The 21,494-nt window shown below is 38.2% G+C and overlaps 1 protein-coding gene across 4 annotated transcripts in view; it reads right to left on the bottom strand.

Annotated features, from left to right (window-relative positions):
• The window catches only part of Senp6 (SUMO specific peptidase 6), a 76,152-nt gene that overhangs the window by 15,774 nt on the left and 38,884 nt on the right, over positions 1-21,494 (bottom strand). For all 4 annotated transcript variants that reach the window (XM_032909260.1, XM_032909261.1, XM_032909262.1 and 1 more), the window contains 9 exons: positions 19,306-19,693; positions 16,777-17,006; positions 10,807-10,971; positions 8,703-8,736; positions 8,205-8,393; positions 6,292-6,518; positions 4,553-4,662; positions 4,355-4,471; positions 168-287 (listed from right to left, as the gene is read on the bottom strand). In XM_032909260.1, coding sequence (XP_032765151.1) covers positions 168-287; positions 4,355-4,471; positions 4,553-4,662; positions 6,292-6,518; positions 8,205-8,393; positions 8,703-8,736; positions 10,807-10,971; positions 16,777-17,006; positions 19,306-19,693 — 1,580 coding nt within the window. The remainder of the gene's footprint in view (positions 1-167; positions 288-4,354; positions 4,472-4,552; positions 4,663-6,291; positions 6,519-8,204; positions 8,394-8,702; positions 8,737-10,806; positions 10,972-16,776; positions 17,007-19,305; positions 19,694-21,494) is intronic.

The raw sequence follows: 21,494 nt of genomic DNA, 5'->3' as shown, positions 1-21,494 counted from the left end.
TAAGTATGCTAGAAATGACGTGTATGAAGGAATATACAGGTCATGTGCATATACTACAGCATTTCACTCACAGGACATAAACATCTTGATATCTCATGTGAGATGGGGAACTAAAACCCATGGGTACTAAGGCATAAAGTACTAAAGGAATTAAGAATCTGACTTACGACAGATTAGTTGTCTCAGAATTTCTCCTCTCTCTCTGATTAAGGCGTTTATAGAAAAAAGAACTGAATATATGAATTCGGTCAGCATCTTCTTTCTTCAGTTTTTCAAGCACCAAGTATCTATTTTAGGGGAAAAAACAATTATAATAGATCACAGTACACTCAATACACAAATAGTCATTTATTTGGCAACATAATCACTATCTTAGAAATGAAGTTTACTTAATGTCACCAAAATATCTTTAGGAAATTTAAAGTGGTCTGTTTTAGAACTAAAACTATGACTTAAAAGATGTTTTAAAACAAACCCTAAGCCAGAAAATTAAGTATACAGAAATATTTTATAGAAACATTCATAGAAAAATATTGGCAGAAATGCTAATTAAGTAATGGATGGAAAGTAAACTGCATGATAGAGTCTGACTGAGCAGAGGCAATGGCCGCTATGAACAGGACAAACAAGAAGGATTGCAAGGATACTGTGCAGAGGAAGAAACTAGTCCTGCGGCTGAAGCGCTGGCTCAGCAGTAAGCGCATGCGCAGCTCTGCCAAGAGCTGGGTTGGTGGCCAGAGCACACCGCCGACTGCAACTCCAGCTCCAGTCTGCACGGTTCACAAACATGCAGGGGAACACTCATACACTTGAAACAGAAATCTAAGAATCCACCCAGAGAGGAGCTACCCCTTCTCAAAAGGAACGGGGAAGTCGAATGGGGGAAGACTTATATGAGGGGTTCGGGAAGAGAAGAACGGCTGATAGTAGTTTGTAAAGTGAATAAATCTTTTTAAAAAAGCATTCTTGTTTTTCTTGCTACTGTGCTGGAGAGACTTACAAAAACAAACATCCATGACCCCTTATATTGCAAAAGAAAATTATAATTTAATAAATTTAATTGTTTATGTTTCAAACTTGTCGTGTGAAATCTTACACAGAAACACAAAATACTTAAGAGGTCTGTTCTTCTCAAAAAGCCTTTTACTTTATACCATTTGATAATTTCAAAGCTCAAGTTTTTAAAAAATTATTATTATTATTATTATTATTATTATTATTATTATTATTATACTGGAGGACAGCAACATGCACACCAAAATATGGATGTGGAGACAAATTTGCTGCGGAAGTGCTTTGTTTTGTGTGGGAACACCGGCTTCTGGGGCTTACACCGGGGTTGGCAGGCTGGCACGGTGCATGCCAAGCATCATCCCCTGCTGAGCTCTCTCTGGCCCAAAGCTCAAGCTTTAATAAAAAGGATGCAACCTAAAAGAATTCTGAGACTGAGGCCCTACAAAAGGCATTATAAAAGATAATCCCTCAACAGGCGGTTTAAATCAGTTATTGACTTCTGCAGTAATATTCCTAACAGAATAACATAGCAAACTATTTAGAAGACTGGAGCTATACCTAAAAGGAAAACCATACTATTCTTGCTGGCCAAAAGCTACTTTGAAAAACATCAACTAAGTTGGGCACTGCTGTCTGTGCTCCATTTCTTGATGCTCAAGAGGAGATAGGAATATAGAAATTTCTGTGGTTGTTTAGTCCAGGTTCAATGCCAGGCAGGCTATACGACAGAGTGAGACTTTCAAAAACTCCAAAATTTGAATTAAATACAGGAACTATTCAAAAGGGGTGAGGATAAGGTATTTGTGGGTCCCTACTTGTAATCCCAACATTTGGAAAAGCTGAAACAGGAGAATTGCTGTGAAACCGAGACCAGCTTGGCAGACAGCAAGTCTGCCCGGTCTCCAAAATACAGGAGAGAAAAACCTTGCGCACATGCACATACAAACACATGCACAAAAACAACCTCTTCTGACCTCAACATGGCTTAGCAAATAAAGGTATGGATGGAGCCCGACAACCTTGGTTTGATGCCCAAAACCTACACAGTAGAAGAAAGATGCCCGCACCCCAACAAAACCCATCCCACCCAATAAACAAAAAGCAAACAAAAATTCCATGCTTTTATATATACACAAACCATTTGTTTTTATTATATATATAAGATGTGTATGTATTTTACCTATTTGTGTACTATGTGTATGCGGGGGCCCCAGGAGGCCAGAAAAGGGTACTGGATCCCCTTGAACTAGAAGTCAAAAATAGTTGTAAGCCACCGTGTGGGTACTAGAAAGTGAACCTGGGTTTTCTACAAAAATAGTATGTGCTCTTAACTGCTAAGCCATCTTTCTAGTCCCCAAATCCGTAGCTTTAAAAGAATTAATCCTCCCCGTCACTCTTTTATGGCCTTGATTACTAGCCAACAAGGTTTGTGTATCTGTCTCGGCTTGCACTCCCCTGGTGCTGACATCACAGGCAATGAAAGCGGATGTGCTCTGTGTAGAAGAGCTGAGGGTTCAAGCTGCGGTCTCTTGCTTACAGAGCAAGAACTCTTAACCACTGGACCATCTCCCCAGCCCCGAAATCCCTTCCTTCTAAAACAAGTGAAACAAGAGGTTGGAGAGATCAACAATTAAAAGCATTTCCTCAGTTCCCACCAACTACTTGGGCGGTTCACAAGGCCCCATAACTCCAGATCTAGGAGACCTGGGGCACTCTCCTGGCTTTAGTAGCTACCTGTGCACATACCTGCCTGTGCACACACAAATTAAAAAAAAAAAAAAAAAAAAAAACTCTCATAGAACAAGAAAAACTATCCTTTTGTTTCACTTCTAAAAGTATCATGAAATATAAGTAAAAATTTAAAAGTATGATATATTTTCCTAGATTTCCTTTATTAACTGCATGTTTTACATCAGGGTTTATTATGCAAATTTAACTGGAAACTTAACTATAAATGAGTACTGAATAAAGTCAGGATTATAAATTATATGATATAAAAATTAAGATTGATTCAGCATGAGATATAAAACAGAAATAGCAGGGTAAGTTGGTTGGTAGAGTGCTTTCTTAGCATGTATGAAGTCCTGGGTTTATTCTCCAAACACCATATAAGCAAGTTTTCAGCTCCTAGCTAAGTATGGTAGCACGTGTCTGCAATCCCATCCAGCAAGAAAACCACAGGCCCAAGGTCACCCTCAGCTGTGCAGTCAGAGTGAGGCCAGCATGGGATATGTGAAATTCTGTTGCAAAGAAGTAGTAGCAGCAGTGAGAGCAGCAGAGTAGTAACTCCAAAATATTACATATTGACTTAAAGGGTTAAAAATAAAAGGCTGAAGTGCTTGCCATGAAAGTGCAAAGAAATATCAACACTGTCAACAAAACAGACTCAAGAGAGGAAGATCAGGGATAAGGAAGGGTCATAATGATTAAGGGTCAATCCCCAAGGTATAAAAGCATATTTTCCTACCAATAGAACTTCAAAATACAGGTGGCTTTAAAAACAGCAAGCTAGAGATTTTAACAATCCTTTCTAATAATTTTATGGAACAATTAGGCATAAAAGCTGTAAGGATTTCATACATGCTTGCCAAGTGTTCCTATCCAAGTCAAGCTGAGCTAAGATGTCACCAAAACAACATTGAAAGTAAGTATATTACTCATACGTTATGTTCTGTGGGCATGTGAGTGCCACTGGAAGCCAGAAGAGGGGATCAGATCCCTGGACGTCTTTCCCTCACAGTGAGGTGAAGTGAATCCACCACTGGGCTAGTAAATCAACTTTTCAGGTTTCAACAATCAGGTTTTGACACATTTTGAGCTAAAAGATAAGCTCAAATATCTGGGAACCAGAAGACGCCAGCCCGGGTCTAAGAGGCTGCGTCTTACCTTGTCTCAGGTATGCGCCCTTTCACTGCACACACAGCAGGCTAGTAGTTAGGAAAACTGTGCTGGCAGCTCCTTACCATCTCACATGTAGTGCCTCATTCAACTCTCACAACCCTTATTCTCGTTTTAAAAAGTTTATTTATTTTATGTATGTGAGTACACTGTAGCTGTCTTCAGACACACCGGAAGAGGGCATCGGATCCCATTACAGATGGTTGTGAGCCACCATGTGGTTGCTGGGAATTGAACTTGGGACCTCTGGAAGAGCGTATTCTCATTTTAAAGATGCCAAAACCAAGTTAGAGAGGATGTTTGAGTAGATCACTCTTCTCGAGTGCCACGGCATATGACAGTGACAAAAAATTGTAATCAGAAGTCTGATTTCAGGAAGCAAAGACTTAAAAAGATATGCAATGGCAGAATGTCAGATTTACTTATAAGTCAGTTAACTTACTTCAAATAAAAGTCGATAATAACATCATTTAAAAACTCGCCTTCACTCAGACAGTGCAGGTCCTCATTAGTAACAGAAATGCCTCCCTTGGCTGGAGGTGGTGGATATACTATCAATCTATAATAAAGGGAAAGAAAACATTACTTAACACAGAAACAGACATTTTTAAGCACTGAAAACATAAAAGAATTTTCTCACTTTTCTACAGGGCCAATGAAGATTGTATGGCTCTCTCCAGCTTCTTCTTCATCATCAAAAAACTGCAATTCTTGTTTGCTTCTAAGTTGTATTTTAGATTCAAAGGACACCTGGCAGAAAAAATAACCAACTTGTGAAGTTAACTGGGAACTTTTAAATAAAAAGAGCAAGTACAAGGCAGAAGAGGTGTCTCAAAGGATAATGCACACCTTTAGCCCAAGCACTCAGGAGACATGGGCAGTTTGAGGACAGCCAAGGTTAGATAGCAATATCGTGTCTCAAAAACAAAAACAAATAAGTAAAGCAAACCTGAAAATAACAATCTACAAAGAAAGGGATGAGCGGTGCTTAAAAATAAGCAACAAAAAGCTAGTAATGGGGTTAGCTTCACTAGTAGCTCCAGACAATATGTCATAATGGTTTTCAGTTTCTTATGTCTACTATTCATACTGAATCATACTGGTAAGATTTGAAGAACTGCTAAAATAAAACAAATCCTAAAGTGGTTTTGTTTGTTTGTTTTGTTTTTTTCATAACAGTGGAAACCTAAGTTAGTGCAAAGACTAGGCAGTCTGTGGGAGCTGGGCACAGGTGCTAAAACATACAGTTCAATGAATTAAACACTTACTACAGGAAAACCTGAGTCCGTTCTACCTGCCTTTTTAAAAAATCTCTGCAAAAGAGTTTTCTCTCTTTTCCTCGTCCCTGCCTTGCACGACATGTATGAAAGTCTAGTTCAGTTATCAAGATGGTGTCTTGGGGCTGGATATACAGCTCACTGGAGATAAAGAATAATTGCCCAGGAGAGCATTAAAGAGGAAAAAAAAAAGTTGCCAGACATGCTGATGTGTACCTCTAATCCTAGCCCTTGAAGTGGGGGTAGGAAGTGGGCAAATTACAAAGTTTAGGCTACATAGCAAGACCTAGGCTACCTAGAGCTACAGAGTAGGAATAATCTTAAAAATGAATAACTACAAAAACAAAAAGAAACCAAAGCAAATGAACAAAAACAAAGTTTTCAGCTGAGTGCATGTGGGAACACGTGTAATTCCTGAACCTCAGAAATACAGGCAGGACTGCCAGTCTGCCATCAGTTTATAAACGAGACCCTGAAACAAACACATAAACCTTATCAAATTATGCCTCAAACCATCCACATTTAAGTTTGTAGCCGGGTTGAAAGAGTTATTTCCAATCAACTAAGCAAATCTCCAAACCAGCCAAACCGAGTTGCTGTACAAATGGTGCAGTGGTCCTTTGCCCGGGGCTTGAGCGCTGCCTAACCCTGCGGCATGTCTATACAGCGAACTGCAAGCAGGCTGACAGTCAGTGTGCTCCTTACTTCAACTATGTCAACTATGCCAAAACAACTATGCACTGTGCACAGGGACCTTCGGCTCCAGGACACAGGGGAACAATCTGAGTGAGCAGTGAGTGCAGTGTGAAGGGACAGGAGAAAGGGAACTAACTGAGACCAAAGCTTACATCACATGTCTTAAAATTTAAATGTCTTTGACTTTACAATAAAATTTGAAGACTAACATCAAAATGAGCAATATTTAAATATTTCATTTTAAAATACTCATTATTATTGAGGGTATGGCTCATGGCAAGATGTCTGCCTAACATATGTAGAAGCCCTGGTTTTGATTCCCAGCAAACAGGGTTTGATCCCTTACAAAAAGCAAACAGAATTACCCAATTATTAAAATTATGGTAAGATTTTAAAATGTAATTACAGTTTTCACTTTGTTCTCTTTTTGCACACAGTTTCCTTTGATGCTCTCTTCATAGCTTCTTGTACAGGCAACAAGTCTGCTGTTGGCTTCTTCAAAAGGAATTTTTGCAAAAAAGTTGCAAACATTATTTCTTATACCAATGTCAGTAATGATACTTTCAAAGACCACATCTGCCTGATGATCAAGGCCAGTTTGAAAAATTAAAATAATGTACTGTTCTTCTAAACCTGGAAAGAAAGAAAGATAGCTATGAGACTCAACAGACTAAGCAGACAGCGTTACCGCATTCCAACAAGTGATGGGTCTGGGGACTTTGCCTTTAGTTCCAGCACTTGTAAAGTGAAGGCAGGATGATTGCCAAGAGTCTGTGGAAAACCTGGGCTATACAGCAAGTACTGAAACACTCTCTAAAGAGAAAAGGCCAAAAGAGGGTTAGGGAGATAACTCAGTCAGTAAAGTGTGTGCCAGCAGAGCATGAGAAAGAACCTCAGTTTGATCCCCAAAACCCACATAAAAGACTCGGAGACCGGCAGATCTCTCTGGTTGTAGACCTGCCAGGCTAGCCCACATGTTAAATCTCGAGCACTGAAAGACTCAGTCTCAAAAAGCTGACACTATCTGAGGCTGACCACCTCTGTTATCCATATCTGTGCATGCACAAGCATATGTGTATTTGCATGCGCGGATAAGAATACCAACCTGTAATCATCTAGATTCTGGAATATATATTCATAACAGTATTTGGTACATGGGGATTCACAATACTGGAAAATGGGCAGTATTAATTATTACCAAAGGAACCAGGTCTAAATAACTCATTAACAAAGCTATTAAAAGACAAAAACAATGTACTTCTAAAACATGATTCTAAATCTATGGGTCTAAACCTCCACAGGTTGCATATCAGATATCCAATATATCAGATTCTTACATCATGATTCACAACAGTAGCAAAATTAGAGTCATGAATTAGCAACAACAATGGTTGGGGGTCATCATAACATAAGGAACTGGACTAAAGGGTGGCAGCATTAGGAAGGTTGAAAACCACTATTCCCAAAGGATTGAAACTAAATCATAATCTTAAAATATATCAATTAGCATCTCTGCCAAGGAAGGTTAGGAAACCTACACACAGTGGACCTGCAAAGCCACTGTTCACTAACGTATAAATCCTTGCAGAGATGGCAGCATCTCCTGGATGCTAAGCTGAAGCTACAATTAATGCTAAAATGTAATTTTTTATATAAACCACTTTTGTTGTTTGTGTTTGTCTTCATGTATGTCTGTGCAGGACTGTGTATCTGGTGCCCACAGAAGGGCCAGAAGAGAGCTACATCTTTCAGAACTGAAGTTACAGATAATCGTGAGCTGCATGTGGGTGCTAGGAAACAACCCATATCCTCTGCAAGAGCAGTAAGTGATCTTGACCACTGAACCACCTCCCCAGCCCCAATGCACTCAGTATATGAACAGCTGTGCTGCTGCGGTACAAAGTGAAGAACTATATCTATTTAAGGAATAGAGACCTCTTCTACGTCCTTCAAATTTTTCTAGTTACAGTTCCTCAGACAAACCTAACTCAGCAGCCACATCAGTTAAATTCATTTTATTTAAGTGAAACAGACTTCAGATTCTTGGCGTTTAACCGGTTTGCAACCTTTCTAAATGGGTAAACCTAGGTTTTACCCCCATCCTTCTACTTTCTGTTGGCCTTTCCTCAGGGGCTGTTGTATCCATTCATGTAAGGAAATCACATTACTACCCAATGAAATACGTACTGACTGACCTGAATGCCATTGCTTCGACTGCTCATGACACACTAATAAAACACCCCACTGTCTAAGAAACTCCTACTCTGCTGTTCGGAAGAGGTTCTTCTATCTTAACTGCAATCTGTCTATAAAACTTACTCGTTATCCTGTTTATTCCTTTACAATCATTCCAAACTTTATCTTCTTTGCTCATCTGCAGCTGCATGCTCAGCTTCTGATAAACTGCTGGTATTGCCTGGAGAAACACTACTGGTAATTTGCGGACATTACACCATTCACATTTAGTTAGATCAGAGGTATTTAAAATAATCTCTACAGAATCTGGTCCTAGAGGGAAACAGAGAAAAAGGGAAAAGGAGCAAATTTTTAAGGCGACAAACCAAAAAATAGAGGAAATACAAGCTTAAAATTAATAATTTACCAAACTCTATACTATTCTTAAGAACTGCATTTATAAAACATAATTTTTCCAAATAAAGAGGAGACCCTAAAATATTAGGCTTAGTTGCATCCCAAAATGAAATTACACGAAGCCCTTTTATATAATGTAATAATTAATTAAACAAATATTTATTACTATAAAAATGGATCAGTATAGATAAACTTTAGTGCATGAACAGACAAAAAATAGCTTACCATCTAGACGTATCTTGATTAACTCTAAAGAAAACTTTAAAAACAAAAAGACAAGTTAGTATTGATAATAAACTTATTAAAATTTTTGTTCTATATATTCTAAATGGTATATACAGTCCATAAGAATACAAAGGGCAGAAAAACTGAGTCATATACCATGTGCTTAAACCTAAGATAAAATATCCACCCTAAACAAACAAAACACAAAATAAACTCTGCTATTTTGAACTTATTACAGAGAAGTTGACAGAATATTACAGTGAACACCTACCTGAAAGAAATCTCTTTCCTAGATTCATTAACTGATAATATTTTCATTTATCTGCTATATTATTGTTTATAAGTTATATTTTTACTAAAAAAAAAAAAAAGCCATAAAGCAGGCAGCACTCATTACTTCATCCCTAAATCTTTTTGCATGAAGCTTCTAAACACAGGCACATTTTCCTACACAACTAAAACATCATCGCAAATCTAAGAGATCAAGTTTAACTTCTTCCATATAGAGTTATACTTACATTTCTATCAAGCCTTGTTTTAACGTTCCCTCAGTCATTCCTCTGTCAATATTACATACCATAATGTACTACAGACTTGACTTGACTATTCGTCAGGACATGACTTTATGGATCTAAGTTGCATACACCATGCAATCTTCTAGAGGCGTGTTTCCTTGTTTCCAAATCCAATCCATACATTTTCAGGAACTGTAGCACATGGATGACGTGCTGACCCTATGCTATGGCCCCGTAAGTGCCAGGCGGCCTCACTGCTCATTTTATTAATCATCTGCCTCAGCAGTGGCCCTAGGCTTTTGCTCTGTTTCCGTATTTGTGTGTTCATAACGAGATAATCCAAGCAGAGATACTTAAAGTGAATGGGTACCTTTTACCCAGTGGTTGTAGCACCCCTGACGTTCTTCTCCTGAATCGTTATTGGTGGTTATAAAATGGTTTAACTGTCTAATTATTTCAATGTGGAGAGCACTTAACATTAAGCCTAATTAATATACCTCAATCAAGTTATTTTGAATGTTTAGAGAAATGAAGAGAATCAAAAGGAGGCAAATGTTTTGATAGGCATCGAAGAATAAGATGTATTAACAGCAGTAAACAGATACATGAGAAGCAAACACAGACTACGCGTTCTTTAACCAAAATTCTAAAATGTTGAGGACCAAAGGAGGTTCATATTTTAGAGATGTTCGTGTGGAATATTTTCTTAGACTTTAGTGGTTAAAAATTCCTGATCTAGGGCTGGGAGAGATGGCTCAGTGGCTCAGAGCACTGACTGCTCTTCCAGAGGTCCAGAGTTCAATTCCCCGCAACCACATGGTGGCTCACAACCATCTGTAAAGATATCCGATGCTCTCTTCTGGTGTGTCTGAAGACAGCTACTGTGTACTTATATATAATAAATGAATAAATCTTTAAAAAAAAAAATCCCTGATCTAAAAATAAAAAATTTTAAATCCTCCAAAATCTAAGCCTTTCTCCCAGGCAGCACTGAGGACTGAATCTACAGTGTTGAGCACACGCTAAGCATGAGGCCCGCCACTGAACTCCTCCCCTAAAACCAACGCATGAGACTGAGGAATGTGCCTCTCATCCAAGTTGGTTTGTTTTATTTGCTTGCTTGTAACCACGCCTCCACACCCAACTTCCTGGTGATCCTGCTGCCATCCGGCTTGTAGTATACACCAGTCCATCTGGCTTAGATAGAGTATATTCACCATATCCAGCAATACAAATCTTTTAAGTTCCTGTCAGTGCCCAAGTTTTCAGACTTCGGAGAATTCTGAAATTTTGGACAAGGGGTACCCAAACTGTACAGTAAAATACAAACGACAGAACTTAACTGTAAGTATGAGTCATACACATTCTTACAGATTCCTACAATAAATCTAATACCACTTGAATTTATGTTCTACCTACACATCCACCAGTTTTTAATGGGTTATTATTTATATATTCGTAAGAAAATCTGAAATTTTAAATATTAACTTCAGTAATTTAATTGAGCAAACTTTAAATACACTGATTGACTGTATCAGTGGCATCTGATTCTTGTTATCGGTACAGCAACAGTTTAAGAACATACTTACAATTACAGGCTCTACCAACAGTCGGAAGAGTGTTCCAACTCGTATACTTCGGCAGTTTAAAATGACACTGCCAAAGTCTTGGCAGCTTAAAGATGGAACGGGAATTAAAGTTCCATGAGTGTTTACTTTACGACGTTTTAGAGGTGTGCTGATGGAATTACCAAGCTGAAAAAAAAACAAAAAACTTCACATAGTAAGGAACTGTAACAAGCATGCAAACTAAACATACATACAAAAAGACTCAATATGAGAAATGTCACTACACGGACTGACTGTCCTACCTCAAAGCAAGAGAAAAAAGAAATTATGGCTTTTATGTAAAGTAATTCTCAAGTTATGACATGAAATTTAAGGTCAGAAATAAAACTTACAAATCACACTGGCTACGCTCAAATCACAAACTAACACTTTGGCAAAAATTAGTAACTTCCTTAAGCTTCTGTTTGCTAAAATGAAAAGCACTGAGGGCTAAGAATGTCTCTACTGGTGAGAGCACATATCTTTACTCTCAGCACTCAGAAGGCAAAGACAAGAGGATCTCAGGGATTCAAGGCTAGCCTGGTCTACAGAGTTCCAGGACAGCCAGGGATATACAGAGAAACCCTGTTTAAGAAAAAACAACAAAATTATCTACCTTCTAACTTCAAAATATACTTCAAAGTCACAGCATGGAAGCACAATAAATAGCAAAACTTCAACTAATAGAACAATGCAACAGAATAAAAAATCTGGAAATAAACTAAATTCACACTTCTACAGGCAAGTAATTTTATGCTTTGTTTCATTTTCATCAGTGAGTGTGAGAAAGGGTTAGCTCAAGAGATGGTTTTGATTACTGTGGGTGCTGGAAACGGAACTCTAGTCCTCTGGAAGTCTGTGTTTTGGCCTTTAGCAGTGCAGCTATCATTTCAGCCCTTGTTTGGTTTTGTGAAGCTGAATCTTTGTGTTGTCTCTGATGCCCTCATACTGAGGATCATCTTGCCTCAGCATCCCAAGTGCCCTGCTCCAGGTAACATGTTTGAATGAAGCGCTAAGAATATACACTAGAGGAATGATGCAGGGAAAATACAGTGCCAACAAGCACAAGAGTACAGATAGGACTGGAGAGATGGTTTTGAGGGTAAGAGGTCCTGAGTTCAATTTGCAGCATCTACATGGTGGCTTACAACCATCTACAACTCCAATTCTGCCAGTTCTAATCCCTGTGGGCACTGGCAGCCAATGATGCACAGATATACAGGCAGGCAAAACAGTCACATTCATAAATTTTTTTCTGACAACATGTAAAAATTTTCTAAACAAAAACATCAATATACAATCTAAATTCTATAAAACATGCACAAACAAACGCAGAGGAGAGACTTCCTTCCAAATGATATAGATAGATAGCAATGGACTTTACACACAAGATACTGAAAGCACACACACACACACACACACACACCCTAAAAGATATGAGAAAAAATTGCCAACTATCTAACAAAGGGCTAATATCTAGAATACATAAGGAACTCAGTGGTGAACACAGATATAATCCAGTCCATTAGGCTGGCACTGAAGTTCACGCCTACAATCCCAGCATTGGAGAGGCAGAGGCAGGAAGACCATCTTTAGCTACATAGGAAGTTCAAGGCCAGCATGGGCTAAATGAGATTTTATATCTCAAATTGATAAAGAAACAGAAACAGGGACAATAGACTTAGTCAGTTTGCAAAAGAAGACACACAAATAGTTTAACAGGTACAGGGAAAACATGATTAGCACCACTAATTACAAAGGAAATATAAATCAAAATCACAGTGAGATGTTCTCAAAATAGCATTAGGAAGATGAATACATGATAGCAAGGATGCAGACAAAGGCACACTCTAAATTACTACGGCCATTTCAGAAACACTGTAAGAGATTTTTCCAAAACTTAAAACAGGACGATACAATTGCTCCTATCCAAAGTATATGAAAGCAGCTGCCAGAGATGCATGCACACCCATGCTCATTACAGAACTATTGACACAAGATAAGACAAACAACTAGAGTGCACACCAACTAATGGGGGAAATAAAAACAGTACATAGACACAATGAAATACAACTCAGACATGTAAAAGCATGGAATCCTATGGTTGGCAACATCATGGATGGAACTAGGGATAATCACGTTAATGGAACGAGCCTGAACCAGGCTTCTTCCACTTGTGTAACCTCAACATTGGGGAGGCTGAGGCAGAAGTGCATCTGAGAACTGAAGGCCTGAGCTATACAATGTTTGAGGGCAGACAGCCTGGAAACAGTCCTGTTACCTCTACTTTCCTCTAGGAAAACACACACCACACCATATAGCTATGGGTTTATACATCACCTTTTCAGAATAAGAAACTGTTTATCATGACTATTTTCCTAAATTACTAATAGGACACATCAAAGACTTTTTAAAAACACCTTAGACATGTTTGCTTTGGCTTGGTTTGGTTTTTAAGCTTTACAGTCATTGTTTTCATGAGAGCTACTCTGTTTCTAATTATTTTTTTTTAAAGATTTATTTATTTATTTTGTATATGAGTACACTGTAGCTGTCTTCAGACACACCAGAAGAGGGCATCGGATTCCATTACAGATGGTTGTGAGCCACCATGTGGTTGCTGGGATTTGAACTCAGGACCTCTGGAAGAACAGTCGGTGCTCTTAACCACTGAGCCATCTCTCCAGCCCCCCTGTTTCTAATTATAGATAACAAGTGTTGCTCCCAATAGAATCCTAAGAGGAAAGTGTTTGATAGCTCCATAAGCGGCTACAGAGCAGCACAGAAAGGGGAAACAGGAACCTTTTGGTCAGTGTGCCATCAAAAACCTAAATAATCCTACTCCATGAAAGTCCAATTCATTTAACTCAACCCCTCTATGTTGCACTTTTTGGTCTGTCCCCACAATAAACTATCTCCAATAAACACTTCTGAAGTAGAGTCTGGTTCCCATGTGCAATCAGTGCTCAACTGTCCTCTAGTGAAGTTACACCAATTTACAACCATAACATTCTATCTTTGCAAACACCACTGGAGCACTACCATGGTTACAAAACATTGGCAATCAGTACAGTTAACAAGAAGTAACAGTTAGTAAATTCATATTTACTAACTGATTACTACCTTTCCAGAACTTGATTCATTTTTCAATACTCCTATGCTTGTGTGAGCACCAGTGTGCAAGCACCTGTATGTTAGCATGTGCCAGGGTCTCCCTGGGACCTTGGGGCTGTATTGTTAGGATAGCTGGTGCCAAGGGTCCCTTCCCCTGGGACCTTGACTTTTTTTTTTTTTTTTTTAAAGATTTATTCTTGAGGTACACTGTAGCTGTCTTCAGATACACCAGAAGAGGGCATCAGATCTCTTTACAGATGGTTGTGAGCCACCATGTGGTTGCTGGGAATTGAACTCAGGACCTCTGGAAGAGTAGTCGGGTGCTCTTAACCGCTGAGCCATCTCTCCAGCCCCATACTTGACTTTCTGCATGGGTGTTAAAGATCAAACTCAGATCTTCAGGCTGTGTAGCAAGCATGTTAATGACAGAGCTATCCCTCCTCCGTAGTCCTTCAATTTCTTTCCGACTTTAAGAAAGTACAAATACATAAAAAATGAACTATAGTATCAACTAATGCTATTTTTCCTTATTAATCTATTAAATCTTATTTACATTCCATACCCTGATTTAAATTTCTTTTTAGTAAAGTATTCTGCTACTTATTTTGCTTGTCTTGCCATGCTTGGAAAGGCACTAAGTTATAAAAATAAGAACCCAGTTTAAAAAGTCATCTTGGTTGTTTCTCGGTTTTAAGGTCCTTAGTAAACCTGTCTTCTCTGCTAAAATAAAATAAAATAAAATGTTCATTTTGTAAAGCATGTCCACTTTATAAATTCATATATTCCTGTATCTTGTTATTCTGATGAGTACTATGCATTGATTTAACTCTCATTTTTATCTTCAATTGGTGACATTGGTCCAGTCACCCCTGTACCAGTGGACAGTGATTTTTTTCATTATTAACAGTGCCTTGCTGTTGTTGGCTTCTATCTTACTTTGATTTTAGAGACAGGGTCTCACTCTGTAGCTCAGGTTTGCCTAGAATTCACTCTCCCCCCAGAGCAGTCTCAATCAAAGGTGTAGCAATCTTCCTGCCTTGGTTTACCCAGTGCTGGGATTGCAGCTATGACGAACAACACTCAGATAAGAATCTCGTTTGTATAAATCATACCTTGAGAAGAGGGAAGAATTCCTTTAAGAAATATTCTATGGGGTCTAATGATATATATTTAAAAAATTTAATTTTTTAAATGGTTTATTTATTATATACAAGCACACTGTAGCTGTCTTCAGACACACCAGAAGAGGGCATCAGATCTCATTACAGATGGTTGTGAGCCACCATGTGGTTGCTGGGATTTGAACTCAGGACCTCTGGAAGAGCAATCAGTGATCTTAACCACTGAGCCATCTCACCAGCCCTAAAAATTTTAAGATTTTTTTTTTATATTGATTTTCCTAAAAGCCATGGCTTTGCTTTCTACTGCCAAACCAGAAAAGTTCCCTCCCCTCCCTTGGAATCTTAACAGGAACACACAGTAAGTATTTCCTGCCTAATTTATACTTTTTATGTGGTAGTTTTAAGTGGACAGCATGTCCATGCTCTCATGCATACATGTTGCCAACAGCAGCTCTGAAGACAATCATAAACTTACTTAAAACACTGTGAGATTTAAAACAACAATTCAGCTGCTCAAGTCTCCAGCATGAACTCTTACAATGTTTATCTACAATGACCATCACTTTATAATGACTGTCACTTTACAATATCAAAAGGTTAGATACACCTGGTCCTTTATTTCTTTCTTTTACTGTCTTCAGTTTTAGTGATTTACTTTTTTAAAACATTTATTTATTGGGGGGGTGTTGTACACAAACACCAGTGCACATGGAAGTCAGGGCACAATGTGCAGGGGTAGATCACTTCTTTCCCTCATGTAGGTCCTGGAAATTAAAATTAGATTATCAAGCTTGTCAGCAGGCACCTTACCTTGTAGAGCCAGCTCTGTTTGCTCACTTTTGATAACATTTAGTCTATTACAATATTGTATGGCATTTGTATTATAATTCCCTCTTTCTGAATCTTTTTATTTACATTACCTTTTTTTAACCTGAATCTTTTGAAAATTTTAAGAAAATTATAAAATATGGTAAAATATAACTATATATTATAGTAACATACACTGAAATTAAAATAATTTCTAGCCTGCTAGGTTTCCTAAGAAATATATATATGTACACACACACACACACATGCAAAGATGCCAGGGAGGTATCGAAGAGACAGCTCTTTGGTTAAATGAGCAATCTGCTCTTCCAGAGGACCTGAGTTCATTTTCAGGATGCAGGATGTGTATGTACGTACACATACACAAGAATACATATAAATAAGAAATTTTACAAAAAAAAGAAAAAAAGAAAATGCAAGTAAACCAAAAAAAGCTGGATAAAACTTAACTCAAGATTATCCATATACTGTATGTGACAAATATAAGTAATTTCTCTTTAGACTTAGTTCCTAGCTACAAATACTTAACTGTATAAATGCAAATATTCCAAATTAAAAAACAAAAACAACAACAACAACAACAACAACAACAACAAAAAACCTGAAATTTAAAACATTTCTGGTCATAGACATCTTGGATAAGAAATCCTGTACTAACATTTTGTTAAGAATAATACTGGCTTTTTCCTGTTGGATTCTTATACTCAAGCCTCTGGTTAAATTGTAATTTATTTTTGCATATAGTTTAATGGTCTTCTAGAACAACTTTGTAACGGTATCTGAGCATACATTAACGAATAAGCCATCTTCTCCTGCTGTCACTAACTAACAAATTACTTTTCCAAAATAGAGGTAATACCCCAAAGGAAAGACCTTAATCTGAAAGTACCTGGTCCTTCATTCTTGCTTTTCTTGGTATGACAACGGTATTTAACTCAGACTCTGCGGGACTACTTCTAGGTTCCTGCTCTGCTCTGCACGTATTTGCATTCAGTGCGGCTTCAACTTTCCCAGTAGAAGGTGCTGGGGAGGAGCATGCTGAGTCGGCAGGCTGCGGGGACGTGCTCTCTCTTCTCTTAGTCCTGTCGTCGTCGTCATCGTCATCACTGGACAAAATGACTAAAATCATAAAGAAAAGTCAAAATTTACATGAAAAAATTTTACACTTTTATTTCATTTTTGTCAGTTAAAATATTAACTGGGAAATATACCAACTTTGTCTTAGTTCTTCTCCACATGAGAGCAATAAAAGCAAATCAAGGAGGAGCTCATGAGATGGTTCAGCATGTACGATTGTTTGCTGCACAAGCCCAGTGGCCTGAGTTTGACCACTGAAATCCATGTAAAGCTGGAAAGCAAGAGCTGACTCCATGAAAAAAGATGTAACCCACTGTATCTCATAACAAGAACAAGATTTTAAAAAGCACATGATACATACTCTTTTCAAAAACATTAGACAAATATGAAATCAACTCTTTAGCCTTAGAGCTTCTATAACCATCACTACCAGGGCTAGGGATACAGCTCAGCAGTAGAGCGCTTGCCTATTGTGTATCAGGCCCAGGGTTCAAATCTCCAGTACTGCCAAAATAAAAAAGAGTCACCACTAATCTACACAGCTACACCAGTCACTCACAGAATTACCCATACGTCTATTTCTGAGTTACAAAAATTTATGGCTTGAAAATATCCAAATTATGTTCAAAATGACATACATTTAAAATATGTGGCTGATAATTTTCCCTTACATAGAAAGCAGTAAAATTATAATTGATCCTGAGAAGAAACTATACCAATATCTGATGTTCAATAAAATCTTGCTTTATAAGCATGAAGAAGACAATCGTAAGACAATTTGATTTTAGATCGTGGGTTCATTACTACACCTATCCAATCACTCCCTGTACCTTAATCTTGAAGTGGCCCACATTGCACTGACCGAGTAAAATCAAGTTCCTCACTATGGGAACGCTATCAGGACTTTCTGCCGTCTGTTCTACCTTCAACACTCATCGTGTTCTGTCATAAAGTATTGGCTTAAAATAAAAACCACTTCTTGATGGACGATATGAACTAATTCAAGCACAGAGACAGTCAGTTAGTTACTCACTGATTTCAATGTTGTAACACTCTTTGATGTAAAATGTTATTTGCAACCTAAAACTGTGCTTCATACAGGAAAAAGAAAATTGGAAAAAACATTAAAAGTACCCTGGGCTATCATATCGTCTTTAAAGTGCTCCAGTTTAAGAGTAAATAGCTAGACATGCTGGTGATGCAGCTGCCTGTGAATTACTTCTGTGAGTGACCTTAGGAAAGGGAAGGCGGGTAGGGAAGGCTGGTTTCCGTTTTTAGCACCCCACATGTACATGCTCACTTAACATGGCATAATGTACCCGCCTCAGAGGGCCATCACTCCAGTGACATCCACTTATCTCTTTGACTTTGTTATCTAGTTTCACAACAAATACTGGCCTTTTAGTATTTTCAAAGCTGGTTATTTGATTCAATTTCTCTCCTCTATGAAATCAGAGACTACAATGATATCGATCTCACAGGATTGTTACAAAAGAAGCAGGATATCTAAAACCCTATTCCAGGGATTGTTACATATTAACTTTTAAATTGTGTGTGCACCTGAATTTCCACTGATTCCTTTCTATGTGTCAAATATTGTATTGAACTAAAATTATTCATTATTTGTATTATTATTATTATTATTATTATTTTTTTTTTATTATTATTATTATTTGGTTCTTTTTTTTGGAGCTGGGGACCGAACCCAGGGCCTTGCGCTTCCTAGGTAAGCGCTCTACCACTGAGCTAAATCCCCAGCCCCTATTTGTATTATTTTTAACTCCTCAAATCACTAACAAAGGGTCTGGAGAGACGGCTCGGTTGGCAAACCCAGGATTGAGTCTGATCCCCTGAACCCACATAGTAGTTTCTAACCCCAGCATAGGGAAGGGACAGGGTAATCCCTGGAACTCCCTGGCCAGCCAGGCTAGCCTACTCACCAAGAACACACACCAAGTCTAGATCGGAGACATTTAACAACATGAGCCATAACTAGAACTTGAGCAAAGACGGGCCAGGCTACTACTTTGCTAATTTACTATTTTAACATGAGCAGTATGTGAACAAAGTCAGTTACTACTTCTGTAACTAAATAGACATGTTCTAATCACTTAATCCCCAAATGATGCCTATGTACCACAAGAAGACGCCTCTTAAAACTGGGCTTCTCGAATATACTCATATTAAAAAATATGCAAGAAAAATATTGGCCATTAAGTAATACTAAAGACTACAGTTAATCTACTAATCTAATACAGTAATGCTCAGGACAAAGGTTCCACTGGAGCACAAGGGTTTTTGAGTTTCAGGAAAGAAGAGGAAACAAGAAGAGGATGCTTACTTGGATCGTTTAAATCTGACACGCTTGTTTTTCGTTCTTTCGGGTTTGTGATTTTAGGTATTTTTCCTCCAGGTAAAATGACTTTCCCATTTGTCTGTATGTAATTATGTCTGCTACCATCACAGGTGAGCAAAATATCAATTGGAATCTTATCCACACTGTTCCCATAAAACTTCTTAGCTGTTAATCCTGTGTTTTGTGATTTCTGTCCTCCAGAGTTCTGATGAATTGATGTTCTTAGCAATGGTCCAGTAGATTCATTCAAAGTTACTGCTTGTCGGCAATTTCTTTGTAAATCATTATGAAAAACAATACCACAACTTTGGCATCTGGTTTGATTTTCTTTTTCTTTTCCGCATTTTGGGCAACATTCACGCTGTTCAGAAACCTCATGTCCCAAAAGAACAAAAGAAAGAAAAGACTTTGGTATTTTACATCAGCATCAAAAAGCTTCTTTTAAAAGTCTCAAAATGCTCAGAAATGGAGGCACACACCTATAATTTCAGCACTCAGGAGGCAAGGCCAGTATTGTCTACAGAGTGAGTTTGAGGACAGCCAGGGCTACACGGTGAAAGCCAAAGGGGAAACAAAGGTCTCAGAATGAAGTCTTTGTTTTTCTACAATACCATCATGGCCTCCCTGAGGTCCAAAACGAGTTGTGTTATTTGGGAGACAGCACCAGGATGCCAGAAAGTATTCGCTTCACTGCTTGTGCACTCTGAAGCTCTAGTGGCCTGGCAGATTGATCACACTGGGGCAACCTCTTGACTCTCTCTGCTGATGGCTGATGTGATTATGTACTTGCACAGCTCAAAGTACATTTTTACTTTATTAACAATGTAAAAAATTTGCTAATTATAATTTCATTCTGAAAACAAAATTAAGACCTATCTTTGTCCCATTTGGTCAGGAAAAAAATCCACAAAGTTAAATAACTTCAAATTCTGGGTTAGGAGAGTAGTTTGATGGTAAGGTTTCGACATAAAGTCTGTTCCTCAAAACTGCAAATTTAAAGGTACATACTATGTCCAAGACTCTATACATGAAAATCCTTACTTCATAAAATCAACCCTGTCTCAGACAATATCATTTTTATTTTGTGTCCAAAAGATGTTTCATTACATTAAATTTAAGGATCCTGTTTTCTTAAAAGCACTGCAGTGTGGGACTTACAGTCTTAAATGGAAAGATGAAGTACTAATCTTGTTTATGGATTAAAGATGACAAAGAAACGATGTTCAATTTTTCCACTCTCTAATGGAAAACAGGATGGAGTGGCACAGAAGTGGAGCCCAAGAAGGTCTTCAGGCATAAAGCAGTTCTCAGGCAGTTCTGAGGCTTTGAACTGCAGCCCAGGGAGGAAGGGAACCATGGTAAGAGGAGGTCTCCCTCCGCCTGCCTTTAGGATACAGTATGGCCTGAACCAACCTTAGACTAGCAAACCAGAAGACTGGTCAATGGGAAAACTGAGCAAATGCATAAATACAGTAGGATGGTGGGAGCCAGAATTCTACGGCCAAGAAGAATTACAATCCTACAAGAGCAAAAAGATAAACACTGAAATGAACTCAAGGCCTTCGCCATACATATACATGTGTATTTCCTAGGCCTATCTAATGCTAGGGAATACAAACAGAAACTTTGTATCAATGTCTATAACTAGAGCCCACAGTGTCTCCTGCCATGTGAAGTTTAACAATGACTTCCTAAAGGTAGATTACTATTGGGCTAAGAGATCCAAAAAAAAAGTAAGTCTGGACTATCTTGTTACACCAAGTAATGAAGCCCTGGAAGAATGACACTGATGTGTCAAAACACACCAGGGACAGTTTGAAGGGATGGTCACAGACAATACTAGGTAGGCATCACCTGAACACCAAAATACATGAAAGTTAAAGTCTCTAACTCAAGTAAAAGAAGAACCATGTGCTCATGAGAATGCAAATAACTAAACAGGGGCTGAAGAGACAATACTTGATACTCTTATTATCAGGCCCAGAATTCACATCTCAACACCCACAAAAATAAAACAATTTCCTTTTTTTAAAAAAGGCTAAAATTAAAGGGGAACAAAAGGAAAGGAATTACTGGAATTGCTGGAAGTAATGTCATACACCTTTAATCCCAGCACTTGGACAAGTGGATCTTTATGAGTTCAAGGACAGCCTAGTCTACAAATCGAGTTCCAA

This window comes from Rattus rattus, chromosome 8 (genome assembly GCF_011064425.1).
Source record: "Rattus rattus isolate New Zealand chromosome 8, Rrattus_CSIRO_v1, whole genome shotgun sequence".
Classification (NCBI taxonomy): domain Eukaryota; kingdom Metazoa; phylum Chordata; class Mammalia; order Rodentia; family Muridae; genus Rattus; species Rattus rattus.
This window is presented reverse-complemented; position numbering and strand designations above follow the sequence as displayed.